We start from the raw sequence: 26,765 nt of genomic DNA, 5'->3' as shown, positions 1-26,765 counted from the left end.
ATATTACTGTAGGACTTCAACCCATGGTAGAGTGGCTCACGGTTTAAAATAGCTGAGTGAGGGCTGAAGGTGGAGATCAACAGGACTCTCTTCTCACATCACTGAGTTCTCCAATTACATATAATCCACAAAAGACGGCTGCCTTCTGCTTAGCCCAATTGCCCATCTTATGCCATTTTGTCTGAAAAAACCCCCACTCATCTTTCAGTCCAATTTCATTTATCTTCTCCTCCCTAACTTATCTCAATAGATCTCTGCTTTCTTGGTACCACTCACACCCTGTATCTGTGTTCATGACAGCCCTTACTGTCACACAGTAAAATTCTCCACCCTTCTCACCCTACTCTGCGGGAAGTAACTTAAGGGCAGGGCTATCTTTCACGTAGTCTTCCCTCCAGTGCTCCTCTAGGTGCTGGGTCCATGGAAGGTATCAGTAAAGGTTGTTAAATGGGAAGGGATTGAGGAGGAGGTAGCTGGGCTGGTTGCTGTTTTTGTTTGGGGGGGGGGGTGAGGGGAGGGCAGAGGGTTCTGGAGAAAAAGCCCACTGCCTTCTTTGAACGGATGACAATGGAGGCCAGAACTGGAGGCCGAAGCACCTGACTTTGGTAACCAAGCTGGCAGGGACAGGTGTAAAACAGGGACAAATCATCGCAGGCAAGAGGGAGAGCCTAGGAGCTGCTGGTAAGACTAACCAACCACGAGGCACATAACCCACTGGTCAGTGCAGCAGAGGAAATGCAGAGGGAAGCAAGGCCACATGAATGATAAAATAAGGGGTTTGGGAGAGTATGAATACTTTCTGAATAGAATTTTGGGCAGGAAACCAGGTTTCCTGCAGTTTGGTGGTATGTAGATTCCCTAGTAGAATGCCCCAATTTGTTTGGTTTTGCCATTATATCGCAGAGACAGGGCTATTGGTGCTGCCAAGGGAATTACTGAAGATGGGCAGTTTAACGGGTGAAGTCTGAAGGCAGGAAATCGGCCACAGGCGGCCACACATGAAGTCTAGAGGGGCAGAAGTCATCGTGTGAACCTGAGATGACAACATGGAAATAAAGGTCTATGTGCAAGAGACAAAAGAGTGAAAATCTAGAAAGAACCCACATCCCCGATGGCCCATTCAGATGTTAGTTACCTCTAGACTATCTACCTCTAGATTTCCTGGTGCCTGAGAAAGATAAGTTCCTGTTTAGGCCACTGTGATATAGCTTTCTGTTATCCATAGCTAAAATCAATCCTAGGTCGTTCTGGTCACAGCACAGGGGTTGCTGCTGTTCTTAACCTCCTGTGAGATCCTGGTACTTGACCGGGGGAGAAGGGTGGCATCATGCCTTGTCTACACTCGGACTTCCCTGCGAGGAGGCAGAGGGAGGATCTGACTGAAAACGAGCCTTTCCAGGGGCGGCCCCTCCCACCACATCTGACTGGTCACGAGGCTGGCAGATGTTGCTGAGTGCAGGGGAGTGAGGGAGCTGCAAGCCAAGCAGGGCCGCGTGGTAGCAGAGGGATTGAGGACAGACTGTGGACCGGGACAGCCCTGAGACACGAGTGTCCCTCCCTCCAGCAGAGCTGCATCCAGACAGGTGCTCAGGCGGAGTGGCTGGCCCTCCGAGGGCACACACCGGAGAGCTGGGCCGAAGGTTAAGCAGGACCCGAGATGCCCAGAAACCCAGGGCAAGTCTTCTTCCAAGGGGAGGTCTTTGGTGCTCTTTATTTTTTTTCCAGATTGTTTTCCAAATGTGGCTTTTAGCAATGTGAGAACCAGACTTAAAAATGTAATTCTCCCATTCCAAATTTCTGCAGAACTTAGAGGAATGTTTGTTATCCACACAGTGTATTATATGTTTCTTCATAATCCAAGAATTTGGCTATTATAACCATCCATTTAGTCTGTAAACAGATAATCTTATCTATGTGACAGTGTATGATTTTTAAAAAAATAATAAATTTTTTTAGAGTGGCAGATAATTTAAATATATAAAATTTTCTTTAGAAAAAAATTAGTAAAACCTCAAGTCATTTAATTCTAAAACAGGTGATATTCTAGTACCATAACTAATCACCTTTTGCTCTTAACCCTAATACAGACCACATACACACACACAAATCTTTCCTTCATTGCTGAATTGTAGGCTAAACTTCCATGAAGCATTAAAGTTGCAGTTGGCTTTCATAAATGGATTCTCCTAACCTACACACATCATGAGAGAAGAGGAAATATGGGAGTCTAGTTTTGTTTTATTAAAAACATTATTCTGGCCCTAGCCTGTTTGGCTCAGTGGATACAGCATCGGCCTGGGGACTGAAAGGTCCTGGGTTCAATTCTGGTCAAGGGCACATGCCTGGGTTGCGGGCTCAATCCCCAGCAGGGGGTGTGTAGGAGACAGCCAATCAATGATTCTCTCTCACCATTGGTGTTTCTATCTCTCTCCCTCTCCCTTCCTCTCTCTGAAATCAATAAAAATATATTACAAAAAACCCACATTATTCTGGGATTGAGTCAGATGTATTCTGAAGACTTTGTGATTCTTCAGTGCAGCTTATGTATCAGCTCACTGAATGGTTCAGTTCCTTCCATATCACTGTACGTGTTTTCAGAAGTTATTTCCATATTGACTAAGGAAAGGAAAGTTTCTTTTACAAGAATGTCTACAGGAGAGTAATGTAACCTGCCAGGAATACCTCTGTCTCTGCACTGTTTTTCTAGTTAGGTAACTGAAAGGAATTAAAACACCAATTTGGCCTAACTAAGTGAAAGACCCTAGAATATTTTTTAAAGTTAATTATCTTGACCTGTGATACTGCTAAGCTAAAATGTATTTGCTTTTAGCTTTGATCAGAAAATCCAATTTAGCTGTCTCGGTGAAAAGTCTATTTCTCATGAAACAGAACATCCATTCTAAGGAAAATATGTAGTAGCAAACATTCCAGCATGAAAATTAAAGAAAACCCCCACATATTTTCTTTAAAAAGAACACTGGAAACAATCTAGTGACACAAGTGAACGGATCGGACACTGGTAAAGTTTCCAACATATGCTAACCGAATGCGGCTGCTCTGCTCTGAAGGCTGGGTGGGAAATGAAGCTTCAGGACTCAGCTGGTGACGAAGGTCAAGGCCCATAATCTCAGTTTGGAGAAAGGGACATGCCAACTTTGCCAAAAGGCAACAGTATTTGAAATGTTGGTTCCTTGAAATTTTCAGACCTTATAACAACAACAACAACAACAACAACAACAAAATGTGTGCATAAACTGAAGGCTACAGAAAATCAGTTTCCATCTTGACAGGCAGGATTTATTATCCACTACTTGGACGGGCAAACTTCCTCCGTTTGTTTCCGTAAGATTTCTCCCGAAGCACAGACATTACATAATGTGCAAACACCGCAAGGCCTAAAAGTCAAGCTGGCATGTTGAAGGTCATTGCCTGGATGTAGGCCACAGAGAAGCAGGTCTGCAGGGGGGCTGCCCAGAGGGCACAGTGAGAATGGCCCCTGAAAAGGATCTTGGGCCTGGTCTTCCTTTCTCTTGATAACCCCTCTCTTTGTTTAACCTGAAAACCAGGCTGCCAACTCAAGTGGCAGATCACCTTCACCATTCATGGGATACAAGCTTGGGAAGAGTCCACGAATCACCTGCAAGGGCCAGTGTCGTATAAGTATCGTTTCCTCTCAGCTGGGACCTTCTTCTGTTTGTAATAAGCAAGGTAACAGGAATCACTTAAGGGATGGCCAGGGCAAGCCTGGGCAAAGGTGGCTTCTGTTGTAGTTGTTACAAGAGGAGGCGAGGGTGACATGGGACTCAAAGGGGATGCTGGGAATAGCTGGCTAGGAAGATTGAGATGTTTGGTTAAGGAGCATCTGAGAGTCACTATTAGGAGACTGAACCAAGCACCCTAAGAAGAAAGACGACTGGTATTCTTGCCCCTTTATCTTTACCCAAGGTTACATAGACTGGGTGGCCAATGGGGAAAAAATACCCAGAGATCACTGAAGTACTGGTTACCTGAACATCAGAAGGCCAGGTCTAGAATGAAGAGGGGGAAAAAAAAATCAGAGGAGGAAGGGTTGTCAAAAATAGGAGGGCTGTGCTCCACATATTTGTTTGCAGGTTGGTTGTTTGGATCAGAGATGAAGCAATGTGGCTGAGCGTTCGGTTTGATTTACACTTACAGGGTCTGCTTTGCATATAGTATATCTACTATGGACGTGTGGGAAAGGAATCCCAGGCTTCTCCAAGCAACAATGCATATAGCTTGGAAGGCTCTAGCTGCTGAGTCACGGAAAGGAATGTGTCCTAGTCTCCAAACTGTCTCGCTCCTTGATGCCTGCACGTGGGGCTGCTGGAAGATGCAGCAGGCCAGTCACTGCGGCTTATGAAGACTACTTCTCTCAAGCTGCACTTTCACAATACATTGCTAACCTGTTTTTACTAACCAGAAGAAATTCAGAGGATTTTCACATAAAAACAAGACAAAAAACATTACACACTAATGTTGGTCTTTTGTAAAAGTGAGGTAGCATAACTCCCACTTTTGGAAAGTCTGAAGTCTACTGTCTGATACAGGTCTCCCCTGCTCTCTGGAAGTACAGCATTCCTTTCTCTCAAGGGCAGCTTATGCAGACTACTTCTTTATGAGGGTGTTTATAGTTCTGCTATAGAAAAACTGGAAAACACCTTTAATAATTACCTGTTTTAATTAAAAACATGAAACACTTGATTATTTGTTATAGGTAACATACTACAATCAGCCCTCTGTATCCATGGGCCATACCTCTGCGAATTCAATCAGTCTCAGGTAGAAAATATATTTTTTAAAAGCACAGAAAGTTCCAAAAAGCAAAACTTGGATTTGCTATGTGCTGAACAGTATGCTACGTCCACTCAAACGAACTGAGGTGTAGGCATACCCTGTAGTAACCTAAATGCAGATATAGGTTACATGCAAATATTACATCATTTTCTACAAGGGACTTGAGCATCTTGAATTTTGGTATCTACGGTGGGTCCTGGAACCAAACCCCTATGGATACTTCAGGACAACTGTATATAGGTCATTAAATACACATAGAGAAACAAGTAAAACTTTCTTGTATCCTATGTCCTGATTTTGGTTTAGAAAATGTTTTTAAGGAGACATAAGAAAAGTACAGGTTGTTGCCAATCTAATGCCTATAAAAAATCCTGATGTTTTGGGTGGAGTGTTCTATAAATGTCTATTAAATCCTGTTGGTGGATACTATTTTTTTTATATATATATTTTATTGATTTTTTACAGAGAGGAAGGGAGTGGGATAGAGAGTTAGAAACATTGATGAGAGGAAATATCGATCAGCTGCCTCCTGCACACTCCCCACTGGGGTAGCGCCCACAACCAAGGTACATGCCCTTGACCGGAATCGAACCTGGGACCCTTGAGTCCGCAGGCCGACGCTCTATCCGCTGAGCCAAACCGGTTAGGGCGGTGATACTATTATTGAATTATCCTATATCCTTGTGAATTTCCTGCCTTGTTCTATTAATTGTTGAGAGAAGGGTGCTTCAGTATCCATCTATGTTTATAGATTTGTCTATTGCTCCTTTCGGTTATGTCAGCTTTTGCTTCTTATATTTTGTAGTAATCTTATTTGGTGCATACACATTTAGGACTGCAATATCTTCTAGATAGATTGGCCCCTTTGTTACTATTATGTAATGTCCCTCTTTGTCTCTGATAATTTTCTTTGCTCTGAAGTCTGATCAGGTCTCCCCTGCTTTCCAAAAGTAGAGCATTCCTATGAAACCTTTCCTAAGCCAAATGGCACGAAGTGAAGAGTATCTCCTGCTTTCTAAAGTTCCTGTTGTGCCACTTCACTTTTACAAAAGTCCAACATTAGTATGGTAATTTTTTTGTTTTGTTTTTAAGTGAAAATCCTCTGAATTTCTTCTTGTTAGTGAAAACAAGTTAACAATGTAAGTATTTTGTGAAAGTGGTGCAATTTGAAATTTGGAAGTGGGGGATACCTGTATTAACACAGTCAGTCATTCCTGGTTCCTTTTGACCAACATTTGCATGATGTGTATCTTCCCATTCTTTTACTTTCAATCTATATAAATAATTTTATTTGAACTGAGTTTTCTGAAGACAGTATGTAGTTATTTTTTTTTATTTCACTCTGCCCATCTTTGTCTTTTAATTGATGTATTTAGGCCATTTACATTTAATGTAATTATTGATATGTTAGATGTTGTGTCATTTTATTATTTGCTTTCTATTTTTTTGTTTCTCTATATTCTTTATTTTGTCTTTCTATGTATTACTGAATTTCTTTCTATTTTGTTTTGTTAATCCTCACTCAAAGATATTTTTCCCCATTGATTTTTAGAGAGAGAGGAAGGGAGGGGAGAAACAGCAAGAGAGAAACATCCATGTGAGAGAGACACATCAATTGGGTGCCTCGTGCATGCGCCCTGACTGGGCCAGGGATCGAGCCTGCAACTGAGGTATGTGCCCTTGACTGGAATCAAACCCGAGACTCTTCAGTCCATGGATTGATGCTCTAACACTGAGCAAAACCAGCTAGGGCTACTGAATATGTTTTAGAATTCCATTTCTATTTACTTGCGGTGTTTTACAGTATCTCTTTGTATAGACTTTAAAGTGGTTACTCTAGGTATTGTAGAGTGTGTGTGTGTATATATATATATGTGTGTGTGTGTGTGTGTGTACATATATATATATATATATATATATATATATATGTATACACACACACACACACACACACATAAAAGAGAAAGATGCAAATTGACCATACCTTTGCAACGCCCACCAGCCAATCATGAGTATGCAAATTAAACCAACAAAGATGGTGAGTTAATTTGCATACGCAGGTGCCAAGCGGCCAGGGGTGGGATGCTTGCGTCGTCACCATGGCGATGACACAGGCGTTCTGCACCGCCCCAGCTGCTCCGGGCCTCTGGGCAGAGTGGGAAGGCGGAAAGGCGGCTCTAGCCAGAGCCAAGGCGGTGCTGGCAGCCAGGGGAAGGAAGGCCCATTCTTGCATGAATCTTCGTGCATCGGGCCTCTAGTTATACATATATATATATATGGTCTAATGGTATTGATGTCTTACCAGTTCAAGTGAAATGGAGAAACCTTACTCCTTACTACCTTTTTTGTTCCTTTACCCTTCCCTACTTATAATTGTCTTAAATACTTCTTCTGTATACATTTAGAACCAGTGTTACAATTTTTGCTTCAACTGTTAAAAGTAATTTAGAAATCTCAAGCGAAGAAAAATATAATTCCTCACTTTTTCTTCTGTTTTTTCCTTTCTTAATATTTCAAGATTCCTTCTCTTATCACTTCATATTTAGAGAACTTCTAACAGAGATTCTTTTATGCTACATCTTATAGTTACAGATTCCTTTGGTTTTCCTTCATAACTTAATTTCCTCTTTTTCCCCCCTGAAGGATATTTTCACTGAATATATAATTCTGTATTGATGGTTCTTTTCTTTTTGCACTTGAAATATGTGTCATATGTGATGAGAAACCAGTTGTCATTCAAATAGATTTTCCTCTATAATTAATGTATCATTTCTCTCTTGGTGCTTTCAAGACATTTTCTTTGTTCCAGCTTTTAAAAGTTTGGTTATGATATATTGTGTGTGGTTTTCTTAGAGTTATTCTGTTTAAAATTCATCTAGCTTCTTGAATCTGTAGGTTTATGTCTTTTGCCAAATTTGGGAAATTTCTATTTATACTGTTCTATCCTCGTGTCTACCAATTCTTTCTTTTGTCCCTTCCACTTTCCTGGTGAGCTTTTCCATTTTCAATTTTTAAAATTAGTTATTTTTTAATCTTACTGTATTTTTCAGTTCTAAAATTTCCATTCAGTTTTTCTTTAAATCTCTTTCCTGACGCTTTCTATTTTTTTCATTAGTTTCAAACATGTTCACTAATTGCTCATTGAAGCATTTTATAATGGCTGCATTAAAATCTTTGCCAAATAATTCTCTGTCATTTTGGTGTTGGCCTCTATTGTCTTTTTTGATTCAAGTTGAAATTTTCTGGGTTTGATTCCCGGTCAGGGCATATACCTAGGTTGCCGGTTGGATCCTCAAGTATACTTTGTACAGAAAAATTCTTTCTCACCTTTCTGCAGCTAGAGTGGAGAAATAGCAGGATACGGTTTAAACTTAACGTTTGAAGAGTCTTTTCTATTTATCAAACAGAACTCCCCTCACTCTATTCTCATTTTATTTCTAGTTTTAAACTTTTGGAAGAAAAAATCCAACATAGAATTCCTTGGTTGATATTCATCCATCGTCTGAAATTATTCTCTTAATGCTTTCTGATACAAGAATAAACCCATAAATTTTAAATGTACTTACCAAGGCAGAATGGTTCCAACACACTAAGGACCGAAAATTCACTCTGCAAGTTCATCCTTTGAAGGGCCATTTTGATCAGCCAGGACTTGATTGTCTCCGGACATGGTTTAAGTAATAAGTAGCTAGAAACATAGAGAGCATATCGAAGCCAGCACAGAAATGGAGTGGCAATCCTGCCGTTGGGTGACTCGGACATTCGCTCAATTGTTGGAAAGAGCAGAAAGGAGCGAATTATCTACAAGAGAAAGCATATGTTGATGAAAAGTTTCTTAAGGGATAAATAACCTAATGATTTATTGTTTCTTCTATGTAGCATCGACAAATGACTGGGTTTTGGAATGTGACTAAAGATTTGTTCAGACTAAGAATCACCACCCACTGCCATCTTAGCCCACAACCAATCTGGGTAGGATATTAGGATGTCCCTTGAATTGGTGGGGTTAATTTTCAGGGTGAGGAGGAAATCAGATTCCTAGGTAACTTCTTGACTGTGACAGCAATTCAGAATCCCTTTGAAGGGTTGATGCAAGTAGATATATACTATTTTAGTAGTTATAACAACTCAGAAGAAAGTAGAGCCACATAAAAACTCTAGTTTATCTAGTCAGCCTTTCTTTTATTGATTATATTTGGGGATAGTCACTTTGAAAACCTCTAGTTCTTAATCTTACCAACCAAAGATAATCTTTAATAAGACCAAATATATTTCTAACAACTGATTCAACCTTAATAAAGTGCAGGCCAGGGACAAGTGAAGCTGGAAATCTCTATCTACATGGGAAAATGTTTAAGGGCAAAAATATCATTTCAACTGAATTCCTTATAATATCAGGAAATATATTTTAAAAATATCCCAGAAGAAAAAAGAGCATCACTGAACATCTTAAATTTACCATCATTAATATTTAAAAATTAATATATAAAAATAATTTTTATGAGGAATTAGAAGTCAAAACAGTAAAGCACAATCCCCTACCAAAAATAAAGTAACAAAATGGAATAGAGCATCAATGTTACCAGATTGTACAACAGGAAATGAGAATGAACACAATAGTTTTGCTTTTTTAAAAAAAAACAACCACCACCTCTTATATTGTTAAGTATAACACATACTGAAAAGTACACAAAATTTAAATGTGACATTTAACAAATAATTTATCAGATGAATGGTTATATGGGTCAAGAAACAAAACATGGCCACCATGGCATTTTCTAATCACAACTCCTTTTTCTGCTCATACCTTAATAACCTCTATCCTGACTTCCTGACTATGCTTTATATGAATACTCATCATCCCTTAATATTATAATCACTTCCTTGTTTTGCTTTTCATTATTACGTTTCATCCTGCCACAGAATGAACTGTTTTGCCCCAAATGTATATGTTGAAGCCCTAACTTCCAATGGGACTGTATCTAGATAGGTAATTAAGGTTAATGAGGTCATAGGGTGGGGCTGATAGGATTACTTATCCTTATAAGGAGAGACCCCAGACAGCTGGTCTCTTCCTCACCACACACAAAGAGGAGGTCTGGTGGCCATCTACAAGCCAGGAAGAAGTCCTGCCAGAAACCATGCTGGCATGTGGCTCTTGGACTTCCAGCCTCCAGAGAAAATAAATGTCAGTTGTGTAAGCCACACAGTCTATGGTATTTTGTTATGGCAGTTCCAGCAGACTAATACATATCCCTTAATACTATAGTTAATTTCTGTCTGTTAATGAACTTTCCATAAATGCAATCATACACTACATTTTCATGTTTTACTTCCTGGACTCAATATTGCCTATAAGATTCACCCATGTTGATATATGTAGCAATAGATTATCTTTGCTATATAGTTTTCCGTTGTATGAACATACCTCAACTTATTTAGTTTACTGATAGATATTTGGGTTGATTTCAATCCAGAGGAACTATAAATATGCTGCCATGAACTATATATTTTTATACATGTCTCTTGGTGCATGTGTGCATGTATTTCTGTTGACTATATCAGCTCGAAGTAGAAAGAGTGGGTCATATGGTATCCATATGTTCAGCTTTAGTAGATAATTCCAAATAGATAATTTCTATTTAGTAGATAATTTCTAAGGTAGTTGTACCAATTTACTCCCCTAACAACAGATATGAGAGTTCACACTGTTTCCTATCTTCACCATTATTTGGTACTGGCAAACTTTGTAATTTTTACTAACCTGATATAGCGGTATCTCATTGTGGTTTTGATTTGTGTTTCTGATGAATAATAAGGTTGGATAGCTTTTAAATGTTTATTGGACATTTTCTATATCATCTAAAGTACTTATTCAAGTCTCTTGCATATGTTTCTATTAGGCTTCCTGTTTTTTTTTTTTTTTTTCATATTGATTTGTAGGAGCTGTTTTTTATTCCACATACCAGTCCTTTTTCTTGTGTCAGTCCTTGGCTTGCCTGTTCAACTCGTATTATTCTTTTTTTTTTTTCATAATGGAGATAAGTCCTACAGTTTGATGCAGTTGAGTTGAACAGCTTTTCTTTTATAGTTATTGTTCTTTGTGCCTGGTTCAAGAAATTCTTCTCTAACCTCAAATCATGAAGATATATTTTCATTCAAAATGTTTTAGGAATTAGATAATGCTACCTTCTTATCTGTTCTACAGTGTGGGTTTAAGCCTTCGTTGTGTTTAGCTTCAGCGTGAGTCTGTTCCTGTGATTTCAGGTATCAGTCACTTGCCATTTCCCTTACGTGTTACATTCCTCCCTCTGGATGGGCTGAGTGCACTTTTCCCGTCAGAATCTGAGAGAGAAGGTGGGTTTTGGTGGACTTGGTCTCTTTGTCGTTTTTCATAGTAACCTGTTTGAGGGCATTGCCCAAACATTAAAGTTGATCAGGTAGCACCTGTAATTCTGCCTTCATGTCTCTCTTATTAATAGAGAAAAGGGATTTGAGGGTGAGAGCTGTGGAGGGCTCTTTTCTTTCTAGCCATATCCTCTTATTTTCCCTTGGTCGTATCTGTCAGCTAACTGCTCAGCCATTTCCTGTAGACTTTTCCTTTGCTCTCAACAATGACAGATCATTTTTGGTCACAACAACTCGACCTCTACTAGATTTCCTCCAGTTACGTAAGTAAGAATGTACTGTTCCCTGAACACCAACATGGCCTTGATGGAGAACAAAAGACGTTCTTTGGGAGCAGGGAATCACAGCCTTTTCAGGTGATTTTTAAAATTCTGGCTTGGCAACAACAGATTGCAAAATACTCGTAACACACTTTTCAAATGGATTCAGGGTTTCAGCCAGAATACAGGAGTTTCTGCCACCTTGGCATCTTCTCAAGCACCAAGCAGAGATGCTGGATGGACTGTTCTTAATAAAGGCCTCTGAGGCATCCACGGGAATTATAATGATATCACTGTCCACTCCAGAATGTCAGGGATGATCCAGAATCCTCCCATCAGAGCCAGCTGCCGGAAGTGCAATGGGTTTATACAAAGGTCATATACAGTTGACCCTTGAACAATGCGGGGTTCTGGGGTGCCCACCCCCGTTCAGTAAAAAATCTGCATGCAAACATTGACTCCCCCCAAATTCAGTCATCTCTTGATATCCAGGGAGGACTGGTTTCAGAAAACCTGTGGATACCAAAATCTGCAGATGTTCAAGTCCCCATATAAAATGTAGAACATGCATACACTCAGCTCTTGGCATCCAAGGATTCCCAACCGTGGACTGAAAATACTGTTCTTGATTACGGGTAAGCGGAGTATGTAGCACAGGCATTATAATGACAATTACCTTCAGCTGCAGGAGCACAAGTAAAGAACCTAACAGCTTTCACACGTCTCTCCGCTTCTGTATAAAGTGGCTATGCCACCGCTTCATCTTTGCATTTTAGTCCCAAGACATTCTTCAGGACTTCTCCTAATGCCTCAAAGACAAGTGTGACTGCCGTCTCAGATGTGTGCAATGTGCCCTTCTGAGTGGCAAATGTTAAGAAATCTAACAATATAAGTAATAAAGACGTGGGTCCAAAGGACCTCTTACACACGGCAGGGATTGTTAGACTCCGCTCTTCTGTTTCTGAAAGGACAGTCCCTGCAGTGGGTGTCTGGAGCTCACACAGAAAGTGACTTTCCATCACACTGTCTGTTAGCAGTTCAGTCCAGGGAGCTGGCATCCCACTTGGACACCAAGCAGCATACTTTACAAATGTGAGAGGTAGAAACGATGGCAAGTTTGCCAGCATCTGGAGTGCTGCCGCAATTAAGCATGGATGCCACCCCTTCACCTTCAGAATTCTACCACCATCTTTTGGGTAGTTCTAATAAATGAGTCCTTTTATTCCTGCAAGTGATATTGGATGTAACAAAACTCGAGAGATTTAAACAGGGGTGGATTCATAAAAAGCAATCTGTGGTGTTAAGAGAGGTAGCATTTCCCATTACCCTGCCAGGCCTCCCAGCTGAGGGGTTGAGAGAAGCCACCTTCCCTATCCTGGGAAGAATTCTCCATCAAGGATGAGAGTAGGCTTTTTGATAGCAGCTGCAGTGGCAGCAAAGGAGATGGTGAAGAAACGGACTTCTCAGCCTCGGTCAGTGCAGTCCCACCTGGATCTATAAGCTGTGGTGAGAAGCCAGGTCGGCCAAGTTCAGCCACTGCAGGCTCCCTGGCAGCCAACATTCCTCAATAAAACCTCCAAAAGCTCCATGGTCTAGTCTTTCACATTTAGGCTTATACTCGACCTGACGGGAGTTTTTGTGTTTGGTATGAAATATAGGTCTAATTTAATTCTTTTCCATATGGAAATCCAGTTGCCCCAGCACTAAGTGCAAAGTCTGCCCTCCCCTGCTTTTCTGCAGTGACACTTCGGTCGTAAATCCCGTGCATATGCAAACAGGTCCTTTTCAGGGCTCTCCAATCTGTTCTACCAGCCTGCTTGTCCAACTCAGGGACACGGGCACAATGCCTTATTTACTAAAGCTTATAATACACTTTGATATTGGGTAGAGTAGGTTAAACCCCATCTTGCTCTGCAAAAATGTCTTGGGTAGTTTTGGCTCTCTGCATGTCCATATACATTTTGGAATTGGCTATTCAAGTTCCACAAACATCTTTTTGAGATTCTGATTGAGACTGTACTAAATTTATAAATTAATTTGAGAAGTAATATCTTTACAATATTGAGTTTCCCAACCCATGAACATGCGTAGTTCTCCTTTTATTATAAATCTTTAGTGACTCTAAAACGTTTTATACATTTTACAGGTAGCTGTCATGTTTAACTATTGTCACATAATTAGGTGTTTATTATTTTTATGCTTTTGTAAATAGGATATTTTAAAAATATCATTTTCTGAGGGCTGTTGCTTATATAACATAGAAGATATTTGCTTGTTGATCCTGTGTCCAGCAACTTATTAAAGTTCCTTATTAGTTCTAATAACTTGTCTGTAGATTCTTTTGGATTTTCTAAGTACAAACTCATATCATCCACAAATAAACAGTGCTGTTTCTTCATTTCAAATCACTATCTCTTTTATTTATTTTTCTTACTTTATTAAGTTAGCCAAAATCTTATTATAATACTCACTAGAAATAATTCTTGCTCCAACCTAAAAAATATCTTCAATATAATCACCATAAAGCATGATGTTTGCCGAAGGTTTTCTAGAGATAGACTTTGTCAGACTGAAAAAATTTCATCCATTTGTAGTTTGCTAACTGCGTTTGAAAATCACAAATGGTTGCTGAATTTACCAAATATCTTTTCTGTACCCATTGAGGTGATTGTGCGATTTTTCTCCTTTTATTTATTAATCTGGTAGACAACTGGTTTTCTACCGTGGTTGGGATTGCAGATAAAGTGAGTTAGCAAGCTTCAAATGAGACATCCTAAACCATGGGGCTCTTATATTCTTTGGGCTTTTTAATTTTGAAAGAACAAAGGTAATTTTGCTTATGTTCAGGTTTTTCAACTAAATCCTACAAATGATACCTGGAAAATTAGGTGTCACTGAATAATGCAATCTCCCCTAACTGGAATTTAATCAACTCTCAATCTCATTTTCTTCTCCAGGTTGATTTTAATAAATAACCAACCAACTACTCTCAGGGATCTGGTTAAAAATAATTCCAAGGAATAATGTGAGGTCAGTACATTTAATCCCAATCCCTTTAAATAATCTACGTTTGTAACAGCACTGCAGATGATAAGAGAAATTATTCAGACTAGGACTCTCAGGTGCTACAAATTCTTCATTGGGAAAATAAACTAAATTATTGTACTCTGTTTATGAAAGCAGAAAAAGATGCTAAAACACAGTACAAATATTTTAAATGGGAGAGTTAGAAATAAATGTTTTTGTGTTCCCTGATCCCTGAACAATCAACCAAGGAAAAAGATCTGTTTCCCCAAAACCCTGGTAATTTAGTCTTTTATGATAACTCATTGCTCAATTTAGTTTCCAGTTTATTCACTTCAAAATAAGGCTTCCTTGTGTTTATTGCAACATCTTCAAAGACTTAGAGAACATAAATGGTTAATACAGTTACTGTCACACTAATAAATGCACCATACGGATTCCATACGAGTTCTGTAACCCACAGTACATAAGGAACTTTAGACTGATCCAATCAGCTGGCAGAAAGAGGAAGCAATCCATTACTTCAGATAAATGATCCATTACTGTGACCCATGTTAAACAAAACTGCATGCAAGGGAAACTCTAAAAATACATGAGCAACTACAGGGTTGCATTTGGTTGATCCATATCAATAACAAATTGAGAATTAAAGTGTACTCTGAAATCATGGGAATGCACCGAAGCAATGAGGAAGTTCTAATATGTGCTCTGAATGCATCATTGCCTCTCAAAAACATAAGAAGACCAAATACTGTTCATCACAACTAATATTTAGTTGGTGAGACTGGGTTTTCCTCTTTTGTCTTTGGAGAACAACAGTTATTACCTGTTGGGTGAAACTTATACTTTTCCTAGATATCATAATAATAATTTCAGTGAAATTTATAGTCCACATTTGATAGGATAAATCATAGTAATAAAAACTTCTTTTATTCATATAGCAACCTATTGGCCAAAAAATCACCGAGGTCAAGGAAGTATACCCAATTTTATAAAACAGCTGTGCAGAGAAGGTTTCCAAATCTGTGTACATGACGAAACATTTTCTTATGTTACTGTCTCATTAAAGAAAGAACTAGACTGGCCAATTCATTCTACTCTAAGGAAACATTTTCTTATATTTCACATTCTCATCTAAAATCTACCAGAGTCAACTTTTGATAATGAAGCACAACCATGCTCTCTTGAATAGCACAGGAAAGTAAATACAAACACTGGGGCTTTCTATAGAGGGCACTTTCCTGGGGACTTGAGATAGTACTTTGATGTTAATTTTTTCCTGAATTTATTATTATTAATCAATTTTCAGAAAGGAAGCTAGGAAACAACTTAAACGTAAATAGTGTGATGTTCACATGTGGTTTGTGTGCACTCTGTTTCAATAATAGAGGCATTTAAAAAAAAGTAAAATCTAAAAAAACATCAATAAACCTTACTATTCAGATAATTTATTACATATGCATCCATTTTCTTCCTGGGGTAAAGCAATGATGCCCATGTTATGAAGCCATGATAAATACTACTTCCACATCTTCAAAAGAACAGCATTATTGCTACTTTCCCTATCTGCTGATTAGCTCAGTCCACCTGCTGCAGTAATGGCTAGGTGCTTCCCCTCTGCACAAGTTGGAAACAAGAAAACAAAGCACACAGTTTTTCCTTTTATATGATTCCTTTTATGCATTGGTAAGACCCATTAGAGAACATGCAATATAAACCAGAGAGCCCTCAAAGATATAGTTGCTAGTAGTCAAAGCATAGACCTACAAGTAATCTTAGTTTAGTTGATCTCTTCTCCCCATAAGGCCACGTTTTCCTCTTGTTAGGATAAGACTACTCACCTTATTTAATCATCTGTATGCAGTTTATAAATTGCAAATACAGTTCTATTTGAGTGGTCAAGAGCTTGCTTTTTGAGATGTTATACTGTCTTAACAATTTCACCCATCAATAAGACAGGAAAATGACCCACCGTAGGGAAGTGCTTAGAATAATAACAGTAGTGATAGCTCACTATCTTCTAGGATCTACACCAATACACTTTATATATATTATCTCATTCAACACACACAACCATACCAAGTAAGTGTCTTTATTCCACAGATGAAAAAACCAAGGTTTAGCTGCAAAACAACTAAGATGAGGTATTTTAGAGCCCATGCCATTAACCATTATAAACACTACATACTTGCATACAAAAGAATTTCTGAGTAATAATTATCATTTGGTGACATAATTCCCAAGGGTTAAGCCAATCACTACCATTACTGTTAGAGATAGGCCAATACTTACAAGAGTTTCAAAACATTCAGCTTCAGAAACAATTAACTCCATACCCTATGAAGTAAAGCATGAGATGCTTCAACTATTGATTACTGTTAAAAAATTATGCCACTTAGGACTGCCTGACCTGGCGCCTGCCCAGCCCCAAGGACAGCACATTTGGTGCTGGCCAGGGACAACTGGCTCGGTGCCCACCAAGCCCCAAGGACAGCGCTGATGATGCCGGCCAGGGACACTCGGCCCAGCACCTGCTCAGACCCAAGGACAGTACCAATGGTGCTGGCCAGGGACCCCCACTTGGCGCTCTGTGGAGCCCCCAGGACCAGGCTGGTGGGGCAAAGAGGAAGAAACTAGGGCACACCATGTTCTGGACACTGGGGCCCTTCAGTGAATTGCATGCCAGAGGGCTCTGCGGCTTCACAGGGCGTCGCACATCAGAGGATCTGAGCATCTGTCCCCAGCTGACCCTGAGCACCGGCAGCAGACAACTGAGGGACCAGAACCGTGGAGGAAGGGAATACAACTCAGAGCAGAGACACTAAAGATGTGAGACTCAAGGCAGTCCCAGACTCTGGGCTAAAGAGTCCTGGACCATTGGACGACTAAGGGCTCCAACTTCTCGGACCTCAAGCAGGTCGTCCAGGTACTGAAATTGTCAACAACACACATTACATAAAACAAATACAAAGGGACAGCCAAAGTGGGGAGACAAAGAAATAATCTCTAGAGGAAAGGAATTGCCAGAAAGGGTAATAAGTAAAATGGAGGCAAGCAATATGTCAGAGAAAGAATTCAGAGTAATGGTAATACGGATGCTAAACCGTTTGAATGAGAAATTTACCAACATCTGTAAGAATCAAGAGGAAATGAAGAATGACATAGCTGCAATAAAAAACACAATGGAAGGTTTTATCAGTAGACTAGAAGAAGTGGAGGACCGAATCAGCGAGTTAGAAGACAGAGTAGCAAAACACCCAATCTGAACAGCAACTAGAAAAAAATATTAAAAAGCAGGAGGAGGATTTAAGGGAACTTAGGGACAATATGAAACAAAGCAACATCCACATAATAGGAGTGCCAGAAGTACTTAAAGCTGAGCAAGGAATAGAAAACCTATTTAAAGAAATAACGACATATTTAGGTGCTCCATAAATAAATACCCTTTCCAAATTAAAAAAAAAAAAAGAATGACAGAAAACTTCCCTGATTTGGGAGGGAAAAAAAGTTCCACAAGTACAGAGAGTCCCAAACAAGAGGAACCCAAAAGACCCACTCCAAGACATGTAATTACAATGGCAAACGTTAAGGATAAAGACAGAATATTAAGAACTGCAAGAGAGAGACAGAAACTTACCTATAGGGATCTCCCATTAGTCTATTAAATGATTTCTCAACAGAAACACATCAGAAGGGAATGGAATGAAATATACAAAGTAATGAAAAGCAAGGGACTGAACCCAAGAATACACTATCCAGCAAGGCTATCATTCAAAATTAAAGGGAAAATCAGGAGCTTAACAGACAAAAAAAAAAAAAAAAAAAAGGCTAAGGGAGTTTATTACCACCAAGCCAGCAATGCAAGAAATGTTAAAGGGACTGCTGTAAAAAGAATAGAAAGGGAAGAAGGAACATAGGAATAAAGAATAAAAATGATAACAAACAAGTACCTATCAATAACAACTTTAACCATAAATGGATTAAATGCTCCAATCAAAAGACACAGGGAAACTGAATAAGAAAACATGATTCGTATATATGCTGTCTACAAGAGGGCCACCTCAGAACAAAGAACTCACACAGACTGAAAGTGAAGGGATGGAAAAAAATTTTTCAGGTAAATTGAAATTAAAAAAAAACAACTGGGGTAGCAATTCTTATATCTGACAAAATTGACCTCAAAGTGAAGGCCATAACAAGAGACAAGGAAGTCCACTTCATAATACTAAAGGGATTGATACAAGAGGATATAACTCTGGTAAACATATATGTACCCAATGCAGGAGCACCAAATACAAAAGAAAACTTCTGGAAGATATCAAGGGAGAGATAGATAGCAATGCAATATATCTAAAAATCATATCAAGCATCTTCTCAGATTACAGTGGTATAAAATTATAAACCAACTACAATAAAAACAATCCAACACTTGGAGGCTAAATAGCATGCTATTAAACAATGACTGGATTACAACAGAGATCAAAAGAGAAGTAAAAAACATTCTGGAAACAAATGACAATGAAAACACAACAATGCAAAATCTAAGGGACACAGTGAAAGCAATCTTGAGAGGGAAGTTCATAGCATTACAGGTGTACCTCAAAAACAAGAAAAAGTGGCAATAAGTTATCTAAACCTACAACTTAAAGAATTAGAAAGACAGCAACAAGAAAAGCCCAGAGTAAGAAGAAGGAAGGAAATAAAGATCAAAGTGGAAATAAATGACATAAAGACCCATCCCCCAAATAAAAAAACACACACAATAAAACAAAAAATCAATAGAAACAAGATTGTTGAACCTCTAGCCAGGCTCACCAAGAAGCAAAGAGAAAGGACTCAAATAAACAAAATCAGAAATGAAAGAGGTGAAGTGACAATGAACCCCACAGAAATACAAATGATTGTAAAATACTACGAACAATTCTATTCCAACAAAACTGGACAACCTAGACAAAATGGACATATTCCTAGAAAAATACAATCTTCCAAAACTCAATCAGGAAGAATAAAAAAAACCTGAATAGGCTGATAACAACTGATGAAATCGAAGCAGTAATCAAAAATCTTCCAGTAAACAAAAGCCTTAGTCCAGACAGCTTCATAGGGGAGTTTTACCAAACATTAAAAGACAAACTAAAACCTACCCTCCTCAGACTATTCCAAAAATTTCCAAAGGAAGGAACACTTCCAAGCTCTTTCTATGAAGCCAACATTACCCAAATCCCAAAACCAGATAAAGACATTACTAAGAAAGAGAATTACACGCAAATATTCCTGATGAACACAGATGTCAAAATCCTCAACAAAATATTAGCAAATAGTATCCAGCAATACATTAAAAAGATCATACACCATGACCAAGTGGGATTTATTCTGGGGATGCAAGGCTGGCATAATATACACAAATCCATAAATGTGATACATCACATAAATAAATTGAAAGACAAAAATCACATCATATCTATTGATGCAGAAAAAGCATACGACAAAATACAACACCCTTTTTTGATAAAAACTCTCAGCAAAGTGCGAATAGAGGGATCAGATCTCAAAATAATAAATACCTTATATGACAACCTATAGCCACCATCATACTCAATGAGAAAATACTAAAACCATTTCCCCTAATAATAGGAATGAGACAGGGATGCCCATTTTCACCACTCCTGTTCAACATAGTGTTGGAAGGGCTAGCCATAGCGATTAGATTAGAAGACATAAAAGGCATCCAAACTGTAAAAGAAGAAGTAAAACTTTTATTATCTGCAGATGACATGATATTGTACATAGAAACACCTAAAGACTCCATCTAAAGACTACTAGATTTAATAAAGGAATTCAGCAACATAGCAGGATACAAAATTAACACCCAGAAATCTATGGCAATTTTATACACCAATAATGAACTCACAGAAAGAGAAACTAAAAAAATAATCCCATTTACCATTGCAACAAAAAAATTAAGATACCTAGGAATAAACTTAACTAAAGTAAAAGACCTGTACTCAGAAAACTACAGGCCATTGAAAAAAGCAATAGAGGAAGACATAAAGAAGTAGAATATACCATGTTCATGGATTGATAGAATCAACATCATTAAAATGTCCATACTATCCAAAGTAATCTATAGATTCAATGCAATCCCCATTAAAATACCAACGGCATACTTCACAGACCTAGAACAAACTCCAAAAATTAATATGGAATAAAAAAGACCCCATATAGCCCCAGCTATTCTGAAAAAGAAGAACAAAGTTGGAGGAATTAAAATACCAGGTATCAAGTTATATTAAAAAGCCACTGTTCTCAAAACAGCCTGGTACTGGCACAAGAACAGACATATAAACCAATGGAATAGAGCAGAGAACCCAGAAATTGATCCAAGCCATTAAGCTCAATATTTGACAAAGGAGGCAAAAGCATACAATGGAGTCAAGACAGTCTCTTCAATAAATGGTGTTGGGAAAATTGGACAGGTACATGCAAAAAAATGAAACTAGACCACCAACTTACACCATACACAAAAATAAAATCAAAATAGATAAAAGACTTAACTGTAAGACAGGAAACCATAAAAATCTTGGAAGAATCCATAGGCAGCAAAATATAGACATATCCTGGAGCAATATGTTTACTGATATATCTCCTAGGATAGTGGAAACTAAGGAGAAAATAAACAAATGGGACTACACCAAAATAAAAGCTTCTGCACCGCAAAAGAAACCATCAACAAAACAACAAGAGAGTCTACTGCATGGGAGAATATATTTGCCAATGTTACATCCGATAAGGATTTAATTTCCATAATTTATAGGGTACTTATACAACTTAACAAAAGGAAGATAAATAACCCAATCAAAAATGGGCAAAGGACCTAAATAGACACTTTTCAAAAGAGGACATACAGATGGCTAAGAGACACATGAAAACATGCTCAAAGTCACTAATCATCTGAGAGATGCAAATCAAAACAACAATGAGGTACCACCTCACACCTGTCAGAATGGCTATCATCAACAAATCAACAAATGACAAGTGTTGGAGAGGATGTTGAGAAAAAGGAACACTCGTACACTGCTGGTGAAACTGCAGACTGGTGCAGCCATTGTGGAAAACAGTATGGCGTTTCCTCAAAAATTTAAAAATGGAACTCCCATTTGACCCAGTGATCCCACTTCTAGGAATATATCCCAAGAAAACAGAAACACCAATCAGAAAGGACATATGCACCCCTATGTTCATAGCAGCACAACTTACAATAGCCAAGATTTGGAAACAGCCTAAATGCCCATCAGCAGATGAGTGGATTAGAAAACTATGATACATATATACAATGGAACACTACACTGCTATAAAAAAAAAAAAAGGAATCCTTACCATTTGCAGCAGGATGGATGGGACTGGAGAGCATTATGCTAAGTGAAATAAGCCAGGCAGTGAAAGAAAAATACCCCATGATCTCACTCATTTATGGATAATAAAGAACATTATAACCTAATGAACAAAAAGATAGATACAGAGGCAGAGAAGCATCGAACAAGACTGTCAAATTACAGCGGGAAGGCTGGGGAGTGTTGGGGGTGGGGGTGGGGGTAAGAGATCAATCGAACCACTTATATGCATGCATATAAGCATAACCAATGGACACAAGACACTGGGCGGGGGGTGGGGGGATAAGGGCATGTGTGGGGTTTGGGGAGGCCGGGGAAGGTCAATGGGGGAAAAAAAGGAGACATATGTAATACTATTTGTGATACTTTAAACAAGAAAATAAAAAAGAAAAAAAATCTCATATCCAATAAAAAAATTATGCCATTTCAATAAACTTTGCTTAAGATAAATGGCATTCATGAAACTGACCATTTTTACCACTTTCCATTCATGTGAATTACTCTCAGAGATTTTCCTATACTTTAATTACCTTAATATAAAAAAAGCCATTTCATGCATTTAATCTACATGTCAGGGTTGCTAATTACATAGAATGCTTGCATATTTACCGAGATATTTATATAACTTTATGATTACACTTAATGGAAACATAGCTTCAAAATTTTCCTACAGACTATTCTTCTTAAGCTTTTGCCATTTCTTTTACTTTTAATGCAAAATGCTCTTCTGCTCAGCTTACGATTTCCTGAAATGCACTCTGAGTCCTTCAGGTTCAGAATCTCTAAGAACTCAAACAGAAAGAAGAGTGTCCACAGGCCCGCTGCAGATCACTCTTCACAGCTGCTCTGTGGTCCCACAAGCTACTACAGAGCATCTGTCATTTCAAACTGAACGGTGTTCCCCACACAGCCTCAGAATTCAGTGATTGGAGACAATACCAAATGCACCCTCATGCCTACAGCTACAAAACTCCCACATGATACTAGCGTCTTGGGCAATATCAGCTTTTTCTTGGTTTCCAAAGGCAAAGCTACATAGAATTTGAAAGGATGACTTTGCTAACTGAAAAACTACTCTTTGGCAATTCCCTAAACTTGGAGCTGGAGTACTCTATGTGGTCCAGAAGCAAAACACTGCATTGTCTGACAACGGGTCACTGATTTATCAATTAAAAAATACTCCATGGTATCTGAAATGCTGTATGAGGGAAATGGGAATCAGGTACTCTGTTACCAGTTCAAATATTAGTGAGCAACTACAAAGTCCATTCATCTCAAAAGGGGTAAGGACCCTGATATATTATATTCAACTTACGTTCAAATGGTTCAGAAAGAAACACACACACACACTTTTGTCCCTTGGTATCCGCGTGGGGAATTGGTTCCAGGAACCTCCAGATTCAAAAATTCACAGATGCTTAAGTCACTTATATAAAACTATAGGCCTGGTGCACAAAAATTTGTGCACTGGGGGGAGGGGGGGTGGTCCCTCAGCCCGGCCTGTGCCCTCTCACAGTCTGGGACCCCTTGGGGGATGACCACCTGCTGGCTTAGGCCTGCTCCCCAGGGGATTGGGCCTAAGCTGGCAATCAGGCATCCCTCTGGCAGCCAGGCAGCCCTCGGGAGATGTCCACTTGCCAGCAGAGAGCAGACCTAAGCTGCAGTCGGACATCCTTAGTGCTGCTGAGGAGGCAGGAGGGGCTCCCATCACCACCGCTGTACTGGCAGCCACCAGCCTGGCTTGTGGCTGAGCAGAGCTCCCCCATGTGGGAGCGCACTCACCACCGGGGGGCAGCTCCTGCATTGAGTGTCTTCCCCCTGGTGGTCAGTGTGTGTCATAGTGACCAGTCATTCCCAGTCTTTCTGCTGTTAGGGTCAGTTTGCATATTACTCTTTTACTATATAGGCTAGAGGCCTGGTGCACGGGTGGGGGCAGGCTGGTTTGCCCTGAAGGGTATCCCGGATCAGGGTGGGAGTCCTGCTTGGGTGCCTGGCCAGCCTGGGTGAGGGGCTGATGGCTGTTTGCAGCTAGTCACACCCCCTTCAGGGTGGGGGTCCCCGCTGGGGTGCCTGGCCAATCTGGGTGAGGGGCTGAGGGCCGTTTTCAGTCTGGCCTGCGACTGAAGCTCCCAGCCTCTCCTTTTTTTTCCTTTTTTTTTATTCTGGGATTTATTTACCTTCTATAATTGAAACTGTTGCCTTCACTGGCGCTCCCAGGTCTGAGGCCACCGCTGGCTGAAAGCAGGTATCTGGGGTTTGTCTGGCTTCTATAATTGAAACTTTGTTGCTTTCGGAGCTCAGAGCCGGGCCGCGGCAGGCGGGGAACCTTGGCTTCCTCCATCACTGGAGCAAGCAAACCTCCTGCTCGCTTCAGCTGCGTGGCTGCCGGCGTCATCTCTGTTGGCAGTTAATTTGCATATCTCGCTGATTAGCCAATGGGAAGCGTAGCGGAGGTACGGTTAATTACCCTTTTTGTCTTTTATTAGATAGGATAGGGTTGTTGCATATAACCTATGTACATGCTCCCATATACTTTAAATTATCTCTAGATTACTTATACCTAATACAATGTAAATGCCATGTAAATAGTTGCAATACAGCAGTGATGGCGAGCCTGTGACACGCGTGTCAGAGGTGACATGCGAACTCATTTTTTATTTTTTTATTGCTTAAAGTATTACAAAGAGCATTACATAGGTCTCCTTTTTTTTTCTCCCCTTGACATTCCCCCGGGCTCCCCTACCCCCCAGTGCCTTATGTCCATTGGTTATGCTTATATGCATGCATATAAGTCCTTCAATTGATCTCTTACCCCCCCTTCTCACCTCCCAATCCTCCCCAGCCTTCCCACTGTAGTTTGACAGTCTGTTTGATGCTGCTCTGCCTCTGTATCTATTTTTGCTCATCAGTTTATAATGGTCTTTATTATCCATGAATGAGTGAGATCATGTGGTATTTTTCTTTCATTGACTGGCTTATTTCACTTAGCATAATGCTCTCCAGTTCCATCCATCCTGCTGCAAATGGTAAGAGTTCCTTCTTTTTTACAGCAGCATAGTATTCCATCGTGTAGATGTACCACAGTTTTCTAATCCATTCATCTACTGATGGGCACTTAGGCTGTTTCCAGATCTTAGCTATGGTAAATTGTGCTGCTATGAACACAGGGGTGCATATATCCTTTCTGATTGGTGTTTCTGTTTTCTTGGGATATATTCCTAGAAGTGGGATCACTGGGTCAAATGGTGCCGGGAGCCGGTCCATGCTTGCTGTTTCAAGGGACCTGGCATATATGGCATACTGTTCTTAATATGTTTTCTCACCTTCTTGGCACTATGTGTTTTAACTAAGGTCTCTGAGAAAGGTTGTTTCCCCAGGTAGGGATTTTCAACTGAAGTTAGGGAGGGAATAAAACCTCTTAACTAAGTGCCAGGTGGGTAATTAATCACTTTAACTACGAACAATCATGCTTAAGCTACATAATCTTTACTCCCTGGAATGGGGATAAGAAACACCCTAACCTTTGGAATAGAGATTGATAGGATTGGAATCAACTGGTATAAATACAGATGTAACAACACAGAACTTAGAGCACAGAACTAAGAAGATAGAACCAGGAGGCACAGAACCTACACAGAACGTTCTCTAGAGACAGAAGAACTTCGCTGGAGAAAACATGGCAAAAGATCCTGGACAGAAACTGGCCTCAGAACCTAGAGACAGAACCTAGTGAGAGAACATGGCAAAAGATCCTGGACTGAACCTGACTACAGAAATTGGCAAGAGAACCTGACTAGAACCTGGTGACTGAACCTGGCTGGAGAACCTAGCGAGGGAACTTGTCTACAGAACCTGGCTGGAGAACCTGGAGAACCTAGCAAGACAACATGGACACAGAACCTGGCTGGAGATCCTAAGCAGAACCTCTCTGGAGATCCAGACCAGAACTTGGCTGGAGATCCTGGCTAGGCTGCTGATCAACTGAACACTGTCTCCTTGTCATTCTTTCTTCGCCGACTCCGTCCACACCTTTGGGGACCCCTGGACCCGCTGGGGTTGGACCCCAGCAAAATGGGAGTTCCATTTTTAGTTTTTTGAGGAAACTCCATACTGTTCTCCACAGTGGCTGCACCAGTCTGCATTCCCACCAGCAGTGCATGAGGGTTCCTTTTTCTCCACATCCTCTCCAACACTAGTCATTTGTTGATTTGTTGATGATAGCCATTCTGACAGGTGTGAGGTGGTACCTCATTGTTGTTTTGATTTGCATCTCTCGGATGATTAGTGACTTTGAGCATGTTTTCATATGTCTCTTGGCTTTCTGAATGTCCTCTTTTGAAAGTGTCTATTTAGGTCCTTTGCCCATTTTTTGATTAGATTGTTTATCTTCCTTTTGTTAAGTTGTATGAGTTCCCTATAAATGCTGGAGATTAAACCCTTATTGGTGATTACATTGGCAAATATATTCTCCCATGCAGTGGGCTTTCTTGTTGTTTTGTTGATGGTTTCTTTTGCGGTGCAGAAGCTTTTTATTTTGATGTAGTCCCATTTGTTTACTTTCTCTTTAGTTTCCAATGCCTTAGGAGATGTATCGGTGAAGAAATTGCTTCCGCATATGTCTGAGATTTTGTTGCCTTTGGATTCCTCTAGTATTTTTATGGTTTCCCGTCTTACATTTAAGTCCTTTATCCATTTTGAGTTTATTTTTGTGTTTGGTGTAAGTTGGTGGTCTAGTTTCATTTTTTTGCATGTATCTATCCAATTTTCCCAACACCATTTATTGAAGAGACTGTCTTGACTCCATTGTATGTTCTTGTCTCCTTTGTCAAATATTAATTGACATTTTTTTGGTTGATTTTTCTTTGTG

General features: G+C 39.6%; 1 protein-coding gene across 1 annotated transcript in view; it reads right to left on the bottom strand.

Moving 5' to 3' along the window:
* LDAH (lipid droplet associated hydrolase) overlaps positions 1 to 26,765 on the bottom strand; it is an 86,358-nt gene that overhangs the window by 14,007 nt on the left and 45,586 nt on the right. Inside the window, exon 5 of the mRNA XM_081100831.1 lies at positions 8,382 to 8,616. Coding sequence (XP_080956957.1) covers positions 8,382 to 8,616 — 235 coding nt within the window. The remainder of the gene's footprint in view (positions 1 to 8,381; positions 8,617 to 26,765) is intronic.

Source organism: Myotis nattereri, assembly GCF_964212035.1.
Source record: "Myotis nattereri genome assembly, chromosome: 10".
Lineage (NCBI taxonomy): Eukaryota > Metazoa > Chordata > Mammalia > Chiroptera > Vespertilionidae > Myotis > Myotis nattereri.
This window is presented reverse-complemented; position numbering and strand designations above follow the sequence as displayed.